Source organism: Mobula hypostoma, chromosome 10, assembly GCF_963921235.1.
Source record: "Mobula hypostoma chromosome 10, sMobHyp1.1, whole genome shotgun sequence".
NCBI classification, from domain to species: Eukaryota; Metazoa; Chordata; class Chondrichthyes; order Myliobatiformes; family Myliobatidae; genus Mobula; species Mobula hypostoma.
Window position 1 is genome coordinate 115050455 of NC_086106.1, and position 23816 is coordinate 115074270.

General features: G+C 42.9%; 1 protein-coding gene across 4 annotated transcripts in view; it reads right to left on the minus strand.

Annotated features, from left to right (window-relative positions):
* Nucleotides 1–23816, minus strand: part of LOC134353411 (tumor necrosis factor receptor superfamily member 27-like) — a 257893-nt gene that overhangs the window by 36371 nt on the left and 197706 nt on the right. For all 4 annotated transcript variants that reach the window (XM_063061436.1, XM_063061437.1, XM_063061438.1 and 1 more), the window contains 2 exons: nucleotides 16097–16207; nucleotides 4600–4778 (listed from right to left, as the gene is read on the minus strand). In XM_063061436.1, the coding sequence (XP_062917506.1) occupies nucleotides 4600–4778; nucleotides 16097–16207 (290 nt within the window). The remainder of the gene's footprint in view (nucleotides 1–4599; nucleotides 4779–16096; nucleotides 16208–23816) is intronic.

Consider the following 23816-nt stretch of genomic DNA (forward strand, 5'->3'; position numbering starts at 1 on the left):
ATACAAGACGGGTGACCCTAGCCATTATCAATACTCTTCTGAGATTGTCTGCCTGGTGTCAGTGGCTGCACAACCAGGACGTGTGATGTGCACCGGCTGCCCATACGGCCATCCACCACCTGCTCCCATGCTTCACATGACCCTGATCAGGCGAGGCTGGGGAAGGGCTGAGGAAGTGCTACACTTTGCCCAAAGGGTGACCTGAAGGCTAGCAGATGGAAAGAGTGCCTTACACCTCCTTTGGTAGAGACATAGTTCCACCTTGCCAACCCGCTCACCTATCTCCACCAGGGGCAATTTACAGTGGCCCATTAACCTATAGTAGTCCCGTTTTTGGAATTGTGGGAGGAACTGGAGAACTGGGAGGTAACCCACAGAAGCAAAGGGAGACCATGTAAACTCTATACAGACAGTAATGGAGGTTAGGATTGAAAAAAGTTTGCTAGAGCTGGGAGGCAGCAGCCCTACAAGCTGTGTCCTTGAGAAAGAGTACCACCCACTCTGGCTATGCAATAGGTAACCCTGATCAAGGTGATAAGCATGTGCTACACCTTGCCCAAGGGTGATCTGCAGACTCACAGAAGGAAGGAGCCCCTTACACCTCCTTTGATCAAGACACATCTCCACCCCGCCATCCGTTACTTACTTGTATATCTATTTATTTATTTGTATGCTTGCTCGTTACTTATTCCTGTAACCTATAGTAATTTTATATGCATTGCCCTGTACTGCTGCTGCAGAACATATTTCAAGACATATGTCAGTGATATTAAACCTGATTCTGACATTTACAAAATGATGTGAAGAACTCCCGCTGTTCCACAGTCACTACAGGGCACAGGAATGCTACCCAGTAGTAACCTGATACTGGGGAAGACCTGGACACAGAGGCAGTGTTACAGGAAAAGGATACGTATGTTGACAGTTAACCTACTGCTCTTGGTTAACTGTCAACATACATATCCCTTTCAAGCTCTAAATGTTCATTCTCCCATTTGTAATAAGGTAATTGCTGTCTTGTAACAAGCCTGAAGTATTGATGGCTCTCCAAGTGTACAAGCTGCCTATGAAATTCACTGCCTGGTAATCTAAATGAGTAAACCGTCTAGCTGCTGTCAGTGAAATTATTGCCATAAAATAACGACGTCTTTGAGTCACAGAGTCAGAGATGTCCAGCACAGAAATGGGTCATACTGCCACAATGTACATGCAGACCTTTTTACTCATGTACACTAATCCTATTTAAAGAGAAATGTTAGCTTTATTTGTCAAATGCACATTGAAACACTACTACAGTGAAATGTATCATTTTGCACCACAGCGAATCAAATCGAACCAGCCTATTAATGTAAGTAACTAATCAGCCAATCATGTGGCAACAACTCAATGCATTAAAGCACACAGACATGGTCAAGAGTTTCAGTTATTGTTCAGGCCAAACGTCGGAATGGAGAAGAAATGTGATCTAAGTGACCTTGACCATGGAGTGATTGCTGCTGCCAGATGGAGTGGTTTGGATATCTCAGAAACAACTTATTTCTTAGGATTTTTAAGCACGAGAGTCTCTAGAGTTTACAGAGAATGAAAGTAATCCAGTGAGTGGCAGCTCTATGCGCGAAAATGCCGTGTTAATGAGAGGTCGAGGGAAAACGCCCAAGCGGGTTCAAGCCGACAGGAAGGTGACAGTAACTCAGACACCCACACCACAACAATGGTGTGCAGAAGAGCATTCCTGAGTATACATCAAATCAAACCTTGAAGTAGATGGGCTATAGCAGCAGAAGACCACTTTATTAGGTACAGGAGTCCACTGAGTGTATGTCCCTTATAATTTTGTGTGCCTCTGTCCAGTCACCCTTCAGCCTTCTTTGCCCCAGGTAAAACACAAGAACATCAAAAAGTAAGATCAGGAGTAGGTGACTTAGCCCTTTAAGCTTTCCCTTCAGTATTCAATATGATCTTGGCCAATCAATGTAGGCCTCAAACCTTTGTCTGGTACCTCATCTTTAGCCAAGATGCAAAAATATCTGCAGAGCTCCATCTACCTCCTCCTTTTCTTCTGTTGCAGCCTTGGACAGATCTTGGTATATTCAGTATACTGACTGGCTCCAGTTCAGAAGGTGGCGGTAATGGGAGGGGAGGCACCCCTCCCCCCCCAAGGGAGCAGACACTCTGCCTGGCTAAAGCCAAGGTGAAGTTGACACTGGCCAGAGACACCCCATGCAAAGCTGCGGGGCCCAATAATATACCAGGTCAGGTTCTGAAAAACTGCGCAGCCCAGCTGATAAATTTCTTCCGCACAATCCATTGTCCCCTCGGTTTTCAAGTTGGCAACCATCATTCCAGTGCCAAGGAAAGTCACAGTAACCTGCCTAAATGACTATCGTCTGGTTTAACAGTAACATCAACCATTATGAAATGCTTTGAGCAGTTGGTCCTGGAGCACATTAAAGCCTTTCTCCTGGCTACAGTGGACCTTTTCCAGTTTGCTTATCTCTAGAATTGATCCACTGATGATGCAATAGCCTGTGCCTTCCACTCTGTCCTGTCTTGTATGCCAGACTGCTGCTTATAGAGTTCAGTTCGGCGTTAAACACCATCATACCCCAGAAACTGGTGGGGAAACTGTCCTTGCTGGGTTTCAACTGCTCCCTCTGCAATTGGATACTGGACTTCTTAATCGTACGGCCTGATTTGGGAACAGCTTCTTTCCAACTGTGATAAGACTGCTGAACGGATCCCGACCCAGATCTGGGCCGTACCCTCCAAATACCCAGACCTGCCTCTCGGTTTTTTTGCACTAGCTCACCTTCCATTTTTCTATTTTCTATTTATGATTTATAATTTAAATTTTTAATATTTACTAATTTTTACTATTTAATATTTGTAATCCAGGGAGTGGGAAGCACAGAATCAAATATTGCTGTGTTAATTGTACATTCTAGTACCAATTGTTTGGCGACAATAAAGTATAAAGTAAGGCAACAGTCAGTATGTGAGGGCAGGGATGTCTCTCATCTCATTATGCTGAGCACTGGTGATCCCCAAGACTGAATGCTCAGCCCGCTACTAACGCATGACTGTGTCGCAGCATCCAGCTCAAACCATGTCATCAAGTTTGAGGATAACACAATAGTGGCTGGCCTCATCAAGAACGGTGACGAGATGGAGTATAGAGAGGAGTGAAGCGGCTGGTGAATCAGTGAGGGGAGAACACGTTAAGCCCACACGTGAAGAAGATAAATCGTTTTGGACTTCAGGAGAGTGCAGATGAACCACCGCCTCTGCAAATACATGGCTCCTCCGTAGAGAGAGTTAAGTGCACCGAGTTCCTGGGAGTTCACACCGCGGATGGCCTCACCTGGTTCCTTAATATCATCTCCCTGATAAAGAAGGCACAGTGTCACTTCCACTTCCTAAGAAGATGGAGGCAAGCAAGGCTGTTCTCACCCTATCTTAGCTGCATTTTACAGGCACACCATTGCGAGCAGCCTGACAATTTGCATCTCCATCTGGTATGGGAGCAGTTGAGCATCAGACCAGAAGTCCCTACAAAGGACTGTGAGAACAGCTGAGAGGATCATAGGGTTCTCCCTACCATCCATTGGGGACATTTATCAGAAGTGTTGCATACACAGGACCTTTAGTATTATTAAGGATCCCATCCATCCATCCAGCATCCTCTTTGAATTTCTACCATCAGGTAGGAGACTACAATGCATAAAAACAAGAATGGTCATGATAAGGAACTATTTCTTCCCTTAGGCCATTAGGCTTCCAAACTCCCATCCATACTGTATTCAAAGTGTCACTAGTTAATCTGTTCCATACCTTACAAAATTTAATATTAACGCACTTTTGTTTATCTGTCTGTAGATTTTATCCCTTATTGTCATAAATTATTGTGTGTTATGTGTACTACTGTGCGTGCTTTACACCTTGGTTTGAAAAATTATTGTCTCCATTCTATATACAGTGACTATAAAAAGTATTCACCCCCTTTGGAAATTTTCATGTTTTATTGTTTTCGAGTGGTCAAGTCAGAATCCAGACTTTGATTCAATTGAGAATTTGTGGCTGGACTTGAAACGGGCTGTTCACTCATGATCCCCATGCAATCTGACAGAGCTTGAGCAGTTTTGTAAAGAAGAATGGGGAAAAATTGCAGTTCATATATACAAAGCTGATAGAGACCTATCCACACAGACTCAAGGCTGTAATTGCTGCCAAAGGTGCATCTACTAAATATTGAGTTGAAGGAGGTTGAGCAATTATGCAATTACTTGTGTTTAATAATTGTAATAAATTTAGATCATTTTGTAGAGATCTGTTTTCACCTTGACAGAAAAGTCTTTTTCTGTTGATCAGTGTCAAAAAAGTCAAATTAAATCCACCGTGATTGCATATCGTAAAACAATAAAACATGAAAACTTCCGAGAAGGCATGAATACTTTTTATATTTTAAGTTAAATGACAATAAACTTAACTTGACTTGATGGAACATATTGGTGGTAAATCCTCACTATCTTTAAAACTCTGATTTCAATAACATTGGTGTATTAAGGGAAATGCATCAGTAGAAAATTCTAGCACACTTACCCAGGCAAGCATTTCCCGCACACAGTATTACTAGAAACCGTGCAATTCACTTCCTGAAATCGATTCACAAGGGAGCAAGAGAGACACCGTTTGCACTTCTGCCATCCCCAACCTTCCTTGTACCTGTTGGGTCTGCAGGCCACACACTGAGCATCAGCGCCAACTCCAAAACCGCAGTCCTGCAACAAGTGGACAATTACAGAAAGGTTACAGTACGGACAAAGGTCATTCACTGCATTGTGTTTATGCTACTCTGTGCTTGTCCATATTTCCTACCAGCTCCTCATAGCTCTGCAATATACATATAAATATAATAAAGGCATCTGTTAGTCCTGCGAGATCATGGATCTGCGCCTGGAGAGTCTTCACTCTCCAGGGCGCAGGCCTGGGCAAGGTTGTATGGAAGACCAGCAGTTGCCCATGCTGCAAGTCTCCCCTCTCCACAACACCAATGTTGTCCAAGGGAAGGGCATTAAGACCCATACAGCTTGGCACCAGTGTCGTCGCAGATCAATGTGCGATTCAGTGCCTTGCTCAAGGACACAACACTGCTGGGGCTCGAACTCACAACCTTCAGGTAGCTAGTCCAATGCCTTAACCACTTGGTCACGTGCTCACACAATATATATATTTCTTATTTCAAAAATATATCCACCTCTTTCTGAAATTGAGAATTGCATCAGCCTAACATCCCCTGGCAATGTTGTCCATATACTAAGTGTTTAATGTATTAAAAGTGCTTGTCGTCACATCTCTTTGGGTTGCTTTGCTGATTACATTCACTCTGTGTCCTCTGCTTTTTTTAGATCAAAAGAAATACCAATTTCCCCCGGGATCAATAAAGTATGACTATGACTATGAAATAGGAGCAAAATTAGGCCAAGCTGCCATATATATTCTTCTCTGCCATTCAATCATGGATAATTCTTCATCCCTCTCAATGCGTTTTTCCTGCCTTCTTTCTGTAATTTTTGATGCCCTGACCAAACAAGAAGCTATCAACTTCCACTTTACACAGTATATACCCAACCACTTGGGCTCCAGCATGTCTGGGGCATAGAGTTCCACAAATCCACCATCCTCTGGCTAAAGCAATTCTTCCTCATCTCTGTTCTGAAGGGAAATCCTTGTATTTTAATGTCTCCAATAGTGATAAGAGTCTCGCGAAAGAAGGCATCCTAATGAAGGCATCCTCTTCACATTCTCTATGTCGGCCTTTCAATTTTCAATAGGTTTCAAAGAGACCCCCCTCACTGGCAGAAAGATCACTTGTCACCCCCTAGACCAGTGGTTCCCAACCTTTTATGTGCAATGAACACCTACCAATAACGGAGGGGTCTGTGGACTCCAGGTTGGAAATCACTTCTCTAGATTCTCAGCAATCAGTACCTTCATGCTTTTAAGTATTTTCAAAAAAAGATTTATGAGAATATTTGCAGGGCCCAAGGCAAGGACTTTATTCCTTGAAGAGACATTTATAATCCTAGATTATAAATGTCTCTAAGCATAATGAAGGGCAGAGATAAAGTGAAAGCCAGAGATATGGAACAAGCAACTCGGGGGCATAGTTTTAAGGTGAGAAGGGAAACAATTAATAGGGGCTGAGGAACAATTTCATCATGCACATGGTGATGTGCATATGCAACAAGCTGTCATGGGAAATGATAAAGTACAATAATGACATTTAAAAGGCGTTTGGCTAGGAAAGATTTAAAGGAATATGTCCAACTGCAGGCAAATGGGACTAGCTTAGGTGGGCATGTAGGTCAGCATGGAAGAGTAGAGCCAAAGGGCCTGATTATGTGTTGTATTGATTTCTGACTCTACGTACCTTTGTTTGATCCCCTTTCTGTCTCCACTATTTAAGGAAAACAACATAACTTTTTTCAATGTTCTTCATCTCTGGAGTAACGATAATAATTCTCTTCTGCATCTTCTCTATAGCTCTTACACCTTTCCTAGAGTAAACTCGGAGAGCACATGTAACATGACGAGGAAACCCACACCACCGCAGACAAGGCAGTTATTGCAGGAATGCTGAATGGAAGCAGACATCTGGTTGGATTCCATCCTTCTCAGCCAATTGTACATGTTTTGTATACACTGCACAACAACCAGGAGAGAGAAGGCAGCTTTGATCTCAGGCCTGGTTTCTTAATGAGCAGAGTGCCCTAACAGAAGCACAGAACCAACCCTTTGGTGCCCAAGCCTCAACCCCTCCAAATGTGCTGCAGCTATTGTCAAACTACGTAATTACCAATGTTGTTGTTACGTACCCCGTAACTGGGTTACCAAACCAGCAGAAATGGACCACTTAGTTGGAGTCTGGATTACTGGAACTAAGAAAGTTTTTATTAAAGAAATAAGTAACACAGTATTCTAATAGTAAGGATATTAATGCAACAGGTTAGCAATGATAAAACATGCATGTACACAGAACTAGGATAATAGGAATCAATAAAGCTCTATCACAGTCTAGGGGTAAATGATCAGTTTCAAGTGACGCAGAGTTCAGTTCAGCTAAATACAGTTCGTAGTAATCGCCGTGGTGCCGTTGGAGAGAGAGAGAGCGAATAATGATATTCAAATCGGATTCAAACAGACCTTTGATATTCCTCGCAGTTAGCTTTTGGGCGAGCCCTTTGTAATGTCTTCTGAGGTCACTGACTGTGACCCCTCCGTTCCGGATACGATCGTTCTTCTGCGGTGAACCCGGCACCCAGGCAAGGGTGGATATACACACCAGGTTCCTGCCGATCGTACCTTTTCACCCTGTGCGCCTATGGTCGGTCCCGCGACCAGACCTCCAAATTCCCACCAACTTGTGGGGGGGCACACTGCACTTCCAGGGTCTCATTACCTCGTGATCTCGTGGTGTTGTGGTGTGTCTCTTGCCTTAGCGAACCTGTTCCTTTTATCCCCTTGCTGGGGTATCGCCTGTCCATCAAACTTCAAACAGTTCAGGTTCAAAGCAACCGGTCTGACAATACTCGGAACTGTCTCTCTTTTCGTTAAACTCTCTCATCTCTCATTAACATTTAGAATGTTTCTCTCTTTGTCTCTCTTATCAGCATCAATCTTCTGATAACTTGGTCTTTGTCACAGTGTCAAAATGGTTGTTGAGATGCGTCTGGTGTGGTAGTGTAGTGGGCAGTGCTTGTCGCTCTCACTTTCAGCTTCCACAGCTGGCTAGCAGTCTTGCTGAATGTGTAAGTCTCTCCCTGCCAGTACGTAGTCTCTCCACCTCTCCAACAGCAAGGCTCATGTAGTGCCTTCTTCCTGGTGACACACGGAAACTAAACTCCTTTCACACTCAGGCTGAACTACAGATATGGGAAGGAGCTCTGGCCCCTGCACACATAGCATGCAGGCCCACCGGTGTGCGTACACACACTGGTGCTCGTGAAACAGATCTCCACCTATGGGTAAACTGTCCCACTGCCTTGTGGGCCACCTCAGGAGAGACAATGGCTACCAGACAGCAAATCCAAAGTGAAGCCCCTAAGGACATCATTCTACATCCTTCCAGCAGCCCCTGCAGCTAAGCTGGTACCAAATATATTGCTTCATAAGCTTTCCTTTAGACTACACCGGTGAGGCCGAAAGGGAGATTTTTCCAGGATCTCCATACCTTCCGCCCAGGCTTGTGATGATGATGATAATCACCTATTGTCCCTCCGGACAGACGGACGATAACCAACCTACAGTTACCAATGCCATAACACCATAAGACATAGGAAAAGTGTTAGGTCATTCAGCACACTGAGTCTGCTCCACCATTCCTGACTGATTTATTCCCCCTCTGAACCCCATTCTGCCTTCTCCCCTAACCTTTGATACCCTGACTAATCAAGAACCTATCAAACTCCACTTTAAATACCCACTGATTTGGCCTCCTCAGTTGACTGTGGCAATGAATTCTAAAAACTCTGTTCTGAGGCTGCACACTCTGATTTGAGACTCCCCCTCTATAGGAAGCATCCTCACCAAATCCACTCTATCTAGGCCTTTCAATGTTCAATAGGTTTCAATGAGATCCCCCACCCCCCCCCCGTCATTTTTCGAAACTCCAGCAAGTACAGACCCAGGGCTATCAAATGCTTCTCATACATTAACCCTTTCATTCTGGAATCATTCTCATTAAACTTTCCTGGACCGTCTCCAACGCCAGCACATTTTTTTCTTAGATAACATCATCATTACATGCTGTGTTGTATGACATGGGCGATCATGGTCCCATGACCATGATTGTTCTGGGCAAACATCTCTGCAGAAATGGTTTGCCATTGACTTCTTCTGGGCAGTGTCTTTATACGATGGGTGACCCCAGCCATCATCAATACTCTTCAGAGATTGTCTGCCTGGCATCAATGTTCACATAATCGGGACTTATTAGATAAGTGCCCCAAGTATAGTTTGACCAATGCCTTACAAAGCCTCAGCATGATATCCTTTCTTTTATATTCTAGTCCTCTCGAAATGAATGTTAACACTGCATTTACCTTCATTACCAATGACTCAACCTGCAAGTTAATCTTTAGGGAATCCTACATTAGGGCTCCCAAGTCCCTCTGAACCTCTGGTTTTTGAACTTGCTTCCTGTTTAGAAAATAGTCCATGCCTTTATTCCTTCTACCAAAGTTCATGACCAAATACTTCCCGACACTACATTCCAATGTGCCACTTGCCCATGCTCTCAATCTGTCCAAATCCTTCTGCAGATTCCCTACTTCCTCAACACCACCTGACCCTCCACCTATCTTTGAACCATCCATAAATTTTGGCACAGAGCCAACAATCATGTCATCCAAATCACTGACATATAACATGAAAACAGCGGTCCCAATACTGACCAATGCGGACCATCACTAGACATTGGCAGCCACCCAGAAAAAGTTCCTTTTATTCCCACTCTTTGACTCCTGCCTGTCGGACAATCTTCTATTCATGCTAGTATCTTTCCAATAATACCATGGGCTCTTATCTTCTTAAGCAGTCTCATGTGCAGCATCTTGTCAAAGGGCTTCTGAAAATCCATGTGAACAACATCCACTGAATCTCCTTTGTCAATACTGCTTGCTATCCTGTAAAGAATTCCAACAGACTTATCAGGCAAGATTTTCACTTGAGGTAAACTCACTGACTTTAGCCTATTTTACCAGGTGCCTCTAAGTACCCCAAAACCTCATCCCTAATAATGGACTCCAACATCTTCCCAACCACTGAACTCAGGTTTACTGGGCTATAATTTCCTTTCTTCTGTCTGTCTTCCTCCCTTCCTCCAGAGGCAGTGGCATTTGCAATCTTCTAATCCACTGGAAACATTCCAGTATGTAGGTTCTCTCCTCTTTCCCTCCCCCCACCTTTTTATTCGGGCATCTTCCCCATCTTCTCAGTCCCGAAAAAAAGTCTCAGCCCAAAACATTGACTGTTTGTTTGTTCTCTTCCATTGTTGCTCCTAGCCTGCTGAGTTCTTCCAGCATTTTGTGTGCACTGCTTTGAATTTCCAGAAGCTACAGACTTTCTTGTGTATATGATCACTACTAATGCCTCAACAATCTCTTAAGCTATCTTTTTAGTAGCCCTGGGGTATAGTCCATCTGGTCTAGTTGGCTTATCTACCTTCAGATCTTTCAGCTTCCCCAGCACTTTCTCCTCAGTTACAGCAACTACACTCACTTCTGCCCCCTGACGCACTCACATTTCTGCCATACTGTTAGTGTATTCCACTGTGAACTGACGCAAAATACTCATTAAGTTCGTCCGTCATTTCTTTGTCCCGAATTACACCTCTCCAATGTCAGTTTCCAGTGGTCTGATATCTGCTCTCATCTCTCTTTTGCTCTTTATATATCTGATAGAAACATTTGGTATCCTCTTTTATATCATTGGCTAGCTTACTTTTACATTTAAATTTTTCTCTCCTTATAGGTTTTTTTACTTGCTTTCTGTTGGCTTTTAAAAGCTTCCCAATCCTCTAACTTGCCACTAATTTTTGCAACGTCATATGCCCACTTCTTTGTTTCTATGCTGTACTTAACTTTCCTTGTCAGCCATAGTTGTGTCATCTTCTATTTAGAACAGCGGTCCCCAACCACCGGGCCGCGGACTGGTACCGGGCCGCAAAGCATGCGCTACCGGGCCACGAGGAAACGATATGATTTGGCGATAGGAGTCAGCTGCACCTTTCCTCACTCCTGAACTTATTTCCTGGCATAATTTACATATTACTATTTAATTATTTATGGTGCAACTATAACAAAAACCCATTCCCCCGGGATCAACAAAGTATGACTATGACAATCCCTGTCACGCCCACTGTTGAGCTTGAATGCAAGTGAGCTCATTACGCAGGCGTCATCCATGTCAGCGCAGGAAGGAGATCAATGACGGCGGGCTGAAAAGCATGTTTGACATAACATCTCTGCCGGCATTCTGGATCAAAGTCAAGGCTAAATATCCTGAGATAGCCATGAAAGCACTGAAAACATTGCTTCCATTTCCAACATATCTCTGCAATGAATGCAACGAAAACTAAATTGCCGAATAGACTGGACATAAGGAACCCCCTTCGAGTATCGCTGTCTCCCATCACCCTTCGATGGGACCATCTTGTTGCAGGGAAACAAGCCCAGGGCTCCCACTGATTCAGCGATATTGGTGTGTTGCAATGATTTTATATGTTCATACGGGGAAAATATGTGCTGTGTGTTTAATATCCAAACTTTATTTAAAATGTTATGATGCTATTGACTTACTTATATAACCATATAACAATTACAGCACGGAAACAGGCCATCTCTGCCCTTCTAGTCCGTGCTGAACGCTACTCTCACCTAGTCCCACCGACCTGCACTCAGCCCACAACCCTCCATTCCTTTCCTGTCCATATACCCATCCAATTTTTCTTTAAATGATAATATCGAACCTGCCTGTACCACTTCTACTGGAAGTTCATTCAACACTTACTTCAAGCTCCCCGTCCTCCCCTGATAATTGACTTATCACTACATTCATGCGAGGAAAATATGCGCTGTGTGTTTAATATTAAATTCATTAGATAAACCCTTTTAGAAACAGAATTGAATGTATTAGCCACTTATCACCTACATTGCATTCGTGATTAACACCCCCCACCCCCACAGCAGAATCGCCAGAAACAATTTGTAGAAAAAAATTGACACGTACACGCATGTGCAAATTACGCATGCGCACTGGTGCCCGTGCAGGGCTTCATGGTCATTGCAGTCTTTCTTGGGGTAAACTCAACGTATTTGACTGCTACTCTTGTTCGTTGGCAGCCCTACCCCGCCACCCCCCCTCCCCACCGGGTCGGCCGGTCCGCAAGAATATTGTCAATATGAAACCAGCCCGCAGTGCGAAAAAGGTTGGGGACCCCTGATTTAGAATACTTCTTCACTGTTGGGATGTATCAATTCTGAATATCTTCCAGCCATTGTTGTTCTGCCATCATCCCTGCTAGAATCCTCTTCCAATCAACTTTGGCCAGCTCCTCTCTCATGCCTCTGCAATTCCCTTTTCTCCACTGTAATACCAATACATCTGACTTTATCTTTCCCCTCTCAAACTGTAGGATGAATTCTATCATATTATGATCACTTACCCCTAAGAGTTCCTTTACCTCAAGCTCCCTAATCAAATCTTGTTCATTGCACAACACTCAATCCAGAACTGTCTTTCCCCTAATGGGCTCTACCACAAGCTGCACTAAAAATACATCTTGTAGACAGTCCAAAAATACTCTCCCTTGAGATCCAGCACTAATATGATTTTCCCAATCCGTCTGCATATTGAAATCCACCATCGTTATTGTAACATTGCCCTTTCTACATACCTTTTCTATCTCCTGTTGTAATTTGTATCACACATCCTGGCTGCTATTCAAAGCTCTTTATATAACTTCCATCAGGGTATTTTTACCCTTGTGGTTTCTTAACACTACCCACAAGGATTCTACATCTTCTGATCCTACACCACTTCTATCTAATGATTTGATTTAAATTTTTTACCAGCAGAGCCACTCCACCCCACCTGCCTATCTGTCTGTCCTTACGATACAATACCTATGATCCCAACTATGCTCTTCTTTCAGCTATGACTCAGTGAGGCACACAACGTCATATCCGCCAATCTTTAACTGCACTGTAAGATAATCTACCTTATTCTGTATACTGTGTGCATTCAAATATCTCCCCTTCAGTCGTGCATTCCTCATCTTTTCAATTTTACCCCCATGTTACAATGCAGTTCATTCCACTGACTAAAATTTTGCCCTACCATCTGCCTATCCTTCTTCACAGTCTTATTAACTGCTTAAATACCAACTGCCCATCCTCAGCTCTATCACTTTGGTTCCTATCCCCCTGCCAAATTAGTTGAAAACCCTCCACAATACGTCTAGAAAACCTTCCTACAAGGATATTGGTCCCCCTCAGTTTCAGATGCAACCTGTTCTTTTTGTACAGGTCATACCTTTCCCAGAACAGCTCCCAATGATCCAGAAATCTGAAACATTGTCCCTTGCACCAGTTCCTGAGCCATAGCTTCATCTGCCAAATCATCCTATTCTTACACTCCCTGTGCTTCAGTGCCCTCAATGTTAAACAGGAGTAATTGTTGGAGGTAAAGAATGAGGCAGAGGCATTATCAAATTACTATTCGCAAGATGCCAGAAAGCCACTGGGTTTCTGGCAATATTTTAGCAACCTATGCATTGTGCATTAAAGCAATGCCCCAAAATTTCCTTCACAAAATAGCCAACATTTACTCCCATTGATGTGAGGAAGCTTGTGATCTAAGGGAGTCGTGTGAAGTTGGAGAAATTCCAAGCATCTCCACAGCCAAGTCCACTGTGGCCAATTTGGATGGCAGAGCACAGTTTGCCTCAGAACCCAATGTATACCTACCAAGTTCAACTGCTGTAGATTCAATAACCCCATTCACTTGTATAGAGAGCAATGTCAATGAGGGAGAGATGCAAGTTCCAATTAACATTCAGCTTGTTGAAGGAATTGACTTGATTTGAAAATATGCAAATTTTAAGAGTTTCAAGTGCTGCATTTTAATTGCCAAATTCATGTAGTTAATTTGTATTTAAAGAAAGATTAGCTTTATTTGTCACATGTACATTGAAACATCAAAACATACAGTGAAATGCATTGTTTGTGTCAAATCAAATCAGCGAAATTTGTGCGAGGGGGCAGTCCACAAGTGTCACCGTGCTTCCAGTGCCATCATAATAGACACACAACCTGCTAACCCTAACCATACATCTTTGGAATGTATAAGAAAGCTGGAGCAACCAGTGGAAACCCACAGGTCACAATGAGAATATCCAACTCCTTGCAGGTGGTGGCGGGAATTGAACTCCAATTGATGATCACTGGCACCCAAAAAAATCGAACATTTGCTAACAATATGATGGGTGGATCACTAATTCTGAAAATACAGTGGATTCTGATTAATTGGGGCATCAGTTAATCAGGGCAGCCAATTTTTTGGGACAAAAGAACAAAAACTAATCAAGAAAACATTTGGGGTTTCTTCTTGTTTATTTGGGACATAATGCTGCTTAACTGGGGCTGGAAATTGTTGCCAAACAGCTTCTAACTAGTGTCAGTCACGTGCACCCATGTAGCCGTTAGAAACTGCACTTTTAGAGTGAACAGTTTTTAAATAGTGTCGGTTATGTGTTGGTGTTCAAAAAAAAAATCAGTGAATTTTGTCACTGATAATTAGCAATAAATAAACAGTAAGACAATTCAGAGCTCTTGGTCACCGTGGTTCAAGACTTGAAGATGCCAGAAACAGCTAGAGTGAAAATGAAATGATTTGTCTACTTCAACAAGTTAGAAACTACGAAGAATTTAAAGGTATCAACAATCAACGTGAGTGTTACAATGAATATAAAGATTTGGAGGATGCAATCATCAAAAGGATTGTATGAAGGCAGTTCATTATCTGCTCCAGGTGCCTACACTGATTATGTTCATTTACTGTCAATCAAAAGGTGACTTATCTACCTTCAGACCTTTCAGTTTCCCAAGAATATTCTCTCCAGTAATAGTAACTTTAAATACCTCATGACCCCGACACCTGGAACTTCCACCATGCTGTTCACGTCTTCCACAGTGAAGACTGATGCAAAATACTTATTTAGTTCATCTGACATTTCCTTGTTCCTGATATCCACTCCTGCCTCTCTTTTACACTCCACGTATCTGAAGAAACTTTTGGTATCCTTTCTAATATTACTGTCTAGCTTAGTTTCGTTTTCCATCTTTACCTTCTTAATGACTTATTTAGTTGCCTTCTGTTGGCTTTTAATAGCTTCCCAATCTAAATTCCCACTAATATTTGCATTATTATATGCCCTCTCTTTGGCTTTTATGTTAGCTTCAACTTCTCTTATTAGGCACAGTTGTGTTATCTTGCCTTTAGAATTCTTCTTCCTCTATGGAAAATATATACCCTGTGCCCTCCAAATTGCTTCCAGAAATTCCAGCTACTCTGCTGTCATCCCTACCAATCAATTCTGGTCAACTCCTCTCTCATGCCTTGGTAATTCCCTTTACTCCACTGTAATACTGATACATTTGACTTTAGCTTCTCCTTCTCAAATTTCATGGTGAATTTGACCATATTATGATCACTTGCCCCTAAGGATTCTTTTACCTTAAGGTCTCTAACCAATTCTGGTTCACTGCACAACACCCAATCCCGAATAGCTGATCCTCCAGTGGGCTCAACCACGAGCTGCTCTAAAAAGCCATCTCGTCGGTACTCTCGAAATTCCCTTTCCTGTAATCCAGCACCAACCTGATTTTCCCCAATCTACCCACATACTGAAGTCCCCCATGACTATTGCAACATTGCCCTCTAGCATGCATCTTCTATCTCTCATTGTAATTTGTAGACCACAGCCTTACTACTGTTTGGGGTGGAGTGGTCTGTATACAACTCCCATCAGTGTCTTTATAGCTTTGCAGTTCCTTAGCTTTATCTACAATGATGCACTAGTCAAGTCAGAGCTCTCCCTTCCTTACTGGGATTCTCATCCCAGTTCCTTCATAATTTTAGCAGTCACCAAACCACTTGCTGGCAATTCTAAGCTAATGTATCAATTTCTTTTATTAGTTCTTCGAAAAGCTTTAGAATTGATCAGGTCAATGCAGCAAAAGAATAAAGATTTATACATCAAAGGGTTTTCTCACCATACGTAGTTCACACTTCGGAGTCAGAAATAGAGTTAACAGTTCAAGCCAATGACTTTCCTATCAGAATTGATATGAGCGGCCATTTCAAATCATTGACCTGAATTTTTTTTTTTGTTGTGTTGCTCTCTCTGTACTCACAAGCTTGACCTGGTGAGCATTTCTGGCATTTTCGGCCGTTAATTTTAGATCACCAGTTTTGCAGTTCATTTTGCACCCCTTGCAGAGTGGGCACATTGCGAGCTGCCCGGACAGTTGCATACCTTTGACACTTCTTGTCCTGGTCCACACTCCTTACACAATTTGCAGTTTCCGTCGACATCCATGTACTCATTCTCCTGGCAATTATTCAAGCTGGCAAAGATATTGAGTAGCTGGGGAAGAAGTCAAAAAGATATAGATTATGGATGTTTTAACTTTGTACTATTGTATAGGTACTTCCTTGGCGCACAGCTAGTACTCATGAACTAAGAGTCTGATCATTTCATTGTTTTTTTTTCTAATGTTGCTTTAACATATTTACACAGGGACTGTACCAAGAAAAACGAAACACTTCTTTCAGGTGACGACAGCTCCAATTACATTAATACCAAGTAGTGGCAGTTCTGACATAAGGTGAAGATATACGAGCAACTCTGACAAACCCTCAATAGAATAAAAGAGTTCTCAAATGAAAGATGAACCAAATAGTCTGGACAGACATAAATCCAGCTGTTCTGTGGGTAAACTCAAGGAAACACAACAGTTCAAGCCTGGACCAATCCTGGTGCATATATTTCCAATCCCAGAATGGCATTTTGGCAAGGTTCAAAACCCGCACTGAATGAAACTCACGCTCCATTTTTATATGTCTGTGCTCAGCAGAAACTCTATGCACTGAGAAGGTCAAAATGACAGCCAGATGTCAGTGTGCCCCTGTCATTGTGAAACAACGCCCCTCCAGCCGCAGTCCAGGCGAAGTTCACATCTACACCGGTGATGACAGCTCCACTAATAACAGGTAGTGTTAGTTACCGGATTAACGGCCAAGCTCTGGAGCACTGGTCCAGAGAAAGGAGTGTGAATTTCCTCCCAGGGTAACTAAGGGTTTTAAATTCAAATAGTTAAATGAATCTAGAATGACATTACCCTGCCTGGCCAGAAAGTGACTCCAGGTCCACCAATGCAGTTAAATCCTCATGCCTTCCTCAGTTCAGAGACAACAAAGAAATGCATTATAACAAGACTCCAGGCCTTGTTCTCTTCTCCCTACTGCAGAGGGAAGGAGGTAAAGGGGAGTAAGGTCCCACACCATCTGATTTAGGAACAGTTATTACCCTTCAACCAATAGCTCCTGAACCCGCGTGGATAACTTCACTCAACTCAACTCTAAACTCTTCCCATGACCTATTTATTGTATTTGTAGTTTGCCTTCTTTTGAACACTGGTTGTTTATTAGACTTTGTGCGTAGTTTTTCACTGATTCTATTTATTTCTTTGTCCTACTGTGAATGTTTGCAAGAAAATGAAGCTATGTATGTAGCAACATACACGGTATGTACTTTAATAATAAATTCACTTTGAACTTTCAAGTCCATATCCCATGATTTAATAAATACAATTGTACTTGTCCTTATTATTTTCAATGCTTCTTTAGTTCTGAAAGAGTTATACATCAGATTTTTTGGATTTTTATTGAGTGGTTGATTAATTGGGCTATTCTGTTATAATAATAAACAAAAGATATTCTGCAGATGCTGAAAATCCAGAGTAACACACTCAAAATGCTACAGCAACTCAGCAGGTCAGGCAGCATCTACGGAGGGAAATTAACAGTCATGATTCAGGCTGAAACTCTTCATCAAGACTGGAAAGGCAAGGGGAAAGAAGCAAGTGTGAGAGAGGGGAAGGAGCACAAGCCAAAAGGTGATAGGTGAAATCAAATGAGGGGAAAGGAGGGTGGGTAGGGGAGGGGCATAAAGTGAGAACCTGGGAGGTGATAGGTGGAAAAGAAAAGGCTGCAGCAGGAACCAAATCGGAGAGGAGAGTGGGCCCTGGGAGCAATAGTAGGAGGAGTGGCACCAGAGGTGACGGCAGGTGAGGAAAAGATAAAGGGTAAAAAAGGGGCCAGATGTGGAAGTGCAAGAAGGGAGGAAGGAGAAATCACCGGATATTAGAGAAATCAATACCCATGTCGTCAGGTTAGAGCTACCCAGGCAGAGCTCAACACAGGCACAGAATTAAGGATTCTATGATTCACTGATTCAATGTACACATCATCAAAGATTTACAAATGATCCATCATCCTCCTGAACCTACCGCCCATCACTTCCAACTCAATCCAAATCAGGCAAATCATTCTGATAAAGTTAGTATCGCTAGTTTTGAGAATGGAGGGTTTGATTACTCTGGGTACTCGCTGGAGTCTAGGGGGATTCTCATTGAATCCTATCAAATAGTGAATGGGCCAGATAGAGAGGAGTTAGACAGGATGCATCCTATAGTGGGAGAGCCCAAGTCCAGAAGGCACGACTTCAGAATACAAGGACGTACTTCAGAACAGAGATGAAGATGAATTTCTTTAGCCAGAGCATGGTGAATCTGTGGAATATGTTACCACAGACAGCAGTGTAGGACGTCTATAGGTGTTTTACTGCAGAGGTTGATTGGATCTTCATTAGTAGTTGTCTCAAAGGTTACTGGGAGAGGGCAGGAGAATAGGGATGAGGGGGATTTAAAAAAAATCAGCCATGATCGATTGGAGGAGCAGACCCGATGGGCCGAATGGCTCAATCCTGTTCCTATGTCCTACGGCAATCCCACGCATTCTCTTCTGAGGCAGATAATAGAGGTACAACAAACAACCGAACATTCTTCATTGAAGACAATAACTATCAACTGAACAGCAATATTTAATGCAATATCAAGATCATAAGACTATAAGTCACAGGAATATAATTAGGCCATTCAGCCTGTCAAGTCTGCTCCGCCATTCCATCATGGCTGATTTATTATTCCTCTCAATCCCATTCTCCTGTCTTCTCCCCATAACCATTGATGTGGTGACTAATCAAAAACCTATCAGTATCCACTTTAATTATACTCAATGACTCTGCCTCCACAGCCTTCTGTAGCAAGGAATTCCACAGATTCACCACCCTTTGGCTAAAGGAATTCCTCTTCAACTCTGTTCTAAATGGACATCGCTCTATTCTGAGGCTGTGCCCTCTGGTCCTAGACTCACCTACTATAGAAAACATCCTCCCAACATCCACTCTTTCTAGGCTTTACAATATTCAAAAGGTTTCAATAAGATCCCCCTTATCCTTCTAAACTCCAGTGAGTACAGGCCCAGAGCTGCCAAATGCTCCTCGTATGCTAACCCCTTCATTCCTGGAATCATCTTCATTAACCTCCTCTAGACTCTCTCCAATGGCAACACATTCTTTCTGAGATATGGGGCCCAAAACTGTTGACAATATTCCTAGTGCAGCCTGAACTGTGTCTTATAAAGACTCAGCATTATTTCCTTGCTTTTATATTCCCCTTGAAATAAATGCCAACATTGCATTTGCCTTCTTTACCAGAGACTCAACCTGTGAATTAATCTTTTGGGAGTCTTGCACGAAAACTCCTAAGTCCCTTTGCATCTTTGGTGCTTGAATCATCTCCTCATTTAGATAATAGTCTGCACTGTTGTTCCTTTTACCAAAATACATTGTCATACATTTCCCAACACTGCCACTTTTTGGGCTATTCTTCCAATTAGTCTAAATCCTGCTGCAACTGTATTGCTTCCTCAGCACCACCTACCCCTCCATCTATCTTCATGTCATCCACAAACAACAATGTGAAAGGTAGCCGCCCCAATATTGATCCCTGAGGAACACTACTAGTCACTAGTAGCCAACCAGAAAAGGTCCCCTTTACAGGTGTCCCCACTTTTCGAACGTTCGCTTTACAATACCTCACTGTTACGAAAGACCTATATTAGTTCCCTGTTTTCGCTTTCAGAAGATGTTTTCACTGTTACGAAAAAAAAGCAGCGCGCGATAAAAAATTCAGCGCGTGCCCCGAGCAGCCGCTCCTCTCCGGGAACTGCATTCTAGCCAGCATTGCTTAAACACATGCCTGTGAGCAGCCATTAACAAGGTGAGTTCTAAGGTATCAGAAAAGCCTAAAAGAGCTCATAAGAGTGTTACACTTAGTGTAAAACTAGACATAATTAAGTGTTTCGATCGTGGTGAACAAGGACAAAGTGAGTTTGGCTTGTGGAAGTTGACGAAGATGATGTTGAAGAGGTTTACGCATCCCATGAGCAAGAACTGATAGATGAAGAGCTGATGCAATTGGAAGAAGAAAGGATAACAATCGAAACCGAATGCAGTACCGAACTGAACGTGAAGCAACTGCGTGAGATTTTTGCTGCAATGATAAAGTACGACTTTAATTTTGAAAGGGTACGTAGATTTAGGGGATATTTGCAAGATGGTTTGAGTCCTTACAAAGAACTGTATGATTGAAAAATGCGCGAGGCTCAGCAGTCAAGCAAGCCTTCCACATCAGCCACAGCAGACGACGAACCTCGACCTTCAACATCAAGGCGGGCAGTCATAGGAGAAGATGAGCTGCCTGCTCTAATGGAAACAGACGATGAGATGACACACCAGTGACCCACCACCCCAACACCCAGGCCACGGACAGATACCAATTCGCGGAGAATGCAGCAGTAGCCGGGAGGCACACAGCACATCTTTAAGAAAAAAGCCGAAATAAACTTGTTAATTAATTAGGTGCCGCCCGACATGTAATTGTCGGCCCAGATCAGAGACGATGCAATCGGAAATCAGCACCAATCTGGGCCGACAATTACGTGCCGGGCGGCACCTAATTAATTAGCATGTTTATTTCGGCTTTTTTCTTAAAGATGTGCTGTACTATTCTATGTTCTACGTTTATAGTGAAGACTGATGGAAAGAACTCTTTAAATTCATCGCCATTTCTTTGACCACCATTACTACCTCATCAGCATTGTTTTCCAGTGGTCCAATATCAACCCTCACCTCCTTTTTACTCTTTATATAACTGGAAAAAAAACTTTTAGTATCTTGCTTTATATTATTGGCTAGTTTGCCCTCATATTTCATCTTTTCCTTCCTTATAGTTTTTTTAGTTGCCTTTTGTTGGATTTTAAAATATTCCCAATCACTTTTGCTCCCTTATATGCCCTTTCCTTGGCTTTTATGCAGTCCTCAACTTGCCTTGTCAGCCACGGTTGCCTACCCCTGCCATCTGAGAACAATTTCTTCTGTGGGACATATCTATCCTGTGCCTTGTGAAATATTCCCAGCAACTTCTGCCACTGCTCTGCCATCATCCCCACCAGTATCCTCCTCCAATCTACTTGGGCAAGCTCCTCTCCCATGCCTTTGACATTACCTTTAGATTCTCTTTTAAAGAAAACTCTTTAGATTCTGGACTAGTTCCTGAGGATTGGAGGGTGGCTAATGTAACCCCACTTTTTAAAAAAGGAAGGAGAGAGAAACCAGGGAATTATAGACCGGTTAGCCTAACATCGGTGGTGTGGAAACTGCTAGAGTCAGTTATCAAAGATGTGATAACAGCACATTTGGAAGGCAGTGATATCATCGGACAAAGTCAGCATGGATTTGTGAAAGGAAAATCATGTCTGACGAATCTCATACAATTTTTTGAGGATGTAACTAGTAGAGTGGATAGGGGAGAACCAGTGGATGTGGTATATTTGGATTTTCAAAAGGCTTTTGACAAGGTCCCACACAGGAAATTAGTGTGCAAACTTAAAGCACACGGTATTGGAGGTAAGGTATTGATGTGGATAGAGTGTTGGTTGGCAAACAGGAAGCAAAGAGTGGGAATAAACGGGAATGGCAGACAGTGACTAGTGGGGTACCGCAAGGCTCAGTGCTGGGACCCCAGTTGTTTACAATATATATTAATAACTTGGATGAGGGAATTAAATGCAGCATCTCCAAGTTTGCGGATGACACGAAGCTGGGCGGCAGTGTTAGCTGTGAGGAGGATGCTAAGAAGATGCAGGGTGACTTGGATAGGTTAGGTGAGTGGGCAAATTCATGGCAGATGCAATTTAATGTGGATAAATGTGAAGTTATCCACTTTGGTGGCAAAAATAGGAAAACAGATTATTATCTGAATGGTGGCCGATTAGGAAAAGGGGAGGTGCAACGAGACCTGGGTGTCATTATACACCAATCATTGAAAGTGGGCATGCAGGTACAGCAGACGGTGAAAAAGGCGAATGGTATGCTGGCATTTATAGCAAGAGGATTCGAGTACAGGAGCAGGGAGGTACTACTGCAGTTGTACAAGGCCTTGGTGAGACCACACCTGGAGTATTGTGTGCAGTTTTGGTCCCCTAATCTGAGGAAAGACATCCTTGCCATAGAGGGAGTACAAAGAAGGTTCACCAGATTGATTCCTGGGATGGCAGGACTTTCATATGATGAAAGACTGGATGAACTAGGCTTATAGTCGTTGGAATTTAGAAGATTGAGGGGGGATCTGATTGAAACTTATAAGATTCTAAAGGGATTGGACAGGCTAGATGCAGGAAGATTGTTCCTGATGTTGGGGAAGTCCAGAACGAGGGGTCACAGTTTAAGGATAAAGGGGAAGCCTTTTAGGACCGAGATTAGGAAAAACTTCTTCACACAGAGAGTGGTGAATCTGTGGAATTCTCTGCCACAGGAAACAGTTGAGGCCAGTTCATTGGCTATATTTAAGAGGGAGTTAGATATGGCCCTTGTGGCTAAAGGGATCAGGGGGTATGGAGGGAAGGCTGGTACAGGGTTCCGAGTTGGATGATCAGCCATGATCATACTGAATGGCGGTGCAGGCTCGAAGGGCCGAATGGCCTACTCCTGCACTATTTTCTATGTTTCTATGTTTACCTTTATTCCACTGTGATACTGCTATGTGTGACTCATGTTTCTCCCTCTCAAATTGTAGTATGAAGCGAGGAATAGGCCCTTTCAGCTGCAACACCCAGCAAGCCCTGGTAACTCCGATTTAAACCTAACCTAACCACGGGATAATTTCCAATGACTGATGAACCTAACCTTTGTCTTTGGACTGAGGGAGAAAAGTGAAGGACCTGGAGAAAACCCATGCATTCCATTGGGAGAGCAAAGAAACTCCTTACAGAGGACACTGCGATAATATTCTAGTCCTCCAGAAATGAATGCTAACTTTCTATTTGCATTTCTTACCACTGACTCAACCTGCAAGTCAACCTTTAGGGAAGAAGAACTCCCAAGTCCCTTTGCACCTCTGTTTTTTTTAATTTTCCTCCCCGCCTAGAAAATACTTTACACCTTTATTCCTTCTACCAAAGTGCATGATCATACACTTCACTACACTATATTCAATCTGCCACTTCTTTGCCAATTCTCCCAATCTTTCCAAGTCCTCCAGCAGAATCCCTGCTTTCTCAACATGACATGACCATCCACCTATTTTTGTATCATCTACAAACTTGACCACAAAACTATCAAATGTTCACCCAGTCATGAACATATTACGTGAAAAAGAGCGGTCTCAATACAGCCCCCTGTGGCACACCACTACACCTGTAAGGCAACCAGAAAAGGACCCCTTTTTCCCCACTCTTTGCCTCCTTCCAGCCTGCTAATCTTCTACCCATGCTTCCTGCAATATCATTGCTCTTACCTTGCTAAAGCAATCTCATCTGCAGCACTGAGACAAAGGCCTTCTGAAAATCCAAGCAAACAATATCCACTGACTCTCCTTTCTCTATCCTGCCTGTTATTTCCTCAAAGAATTCCAACAGATTTGTCAAGCAGGATTTCCCCTTAAGGAAACCATGCTGACTTTGGCATATTTTATCATGTGCCACCGAGTACCCCAAAACCTCATCCTTAATAATTCATTCCAATATCTTCTCAACCACTGAGTCAGGCTAACTGGCCTATCATTTCCTATCTT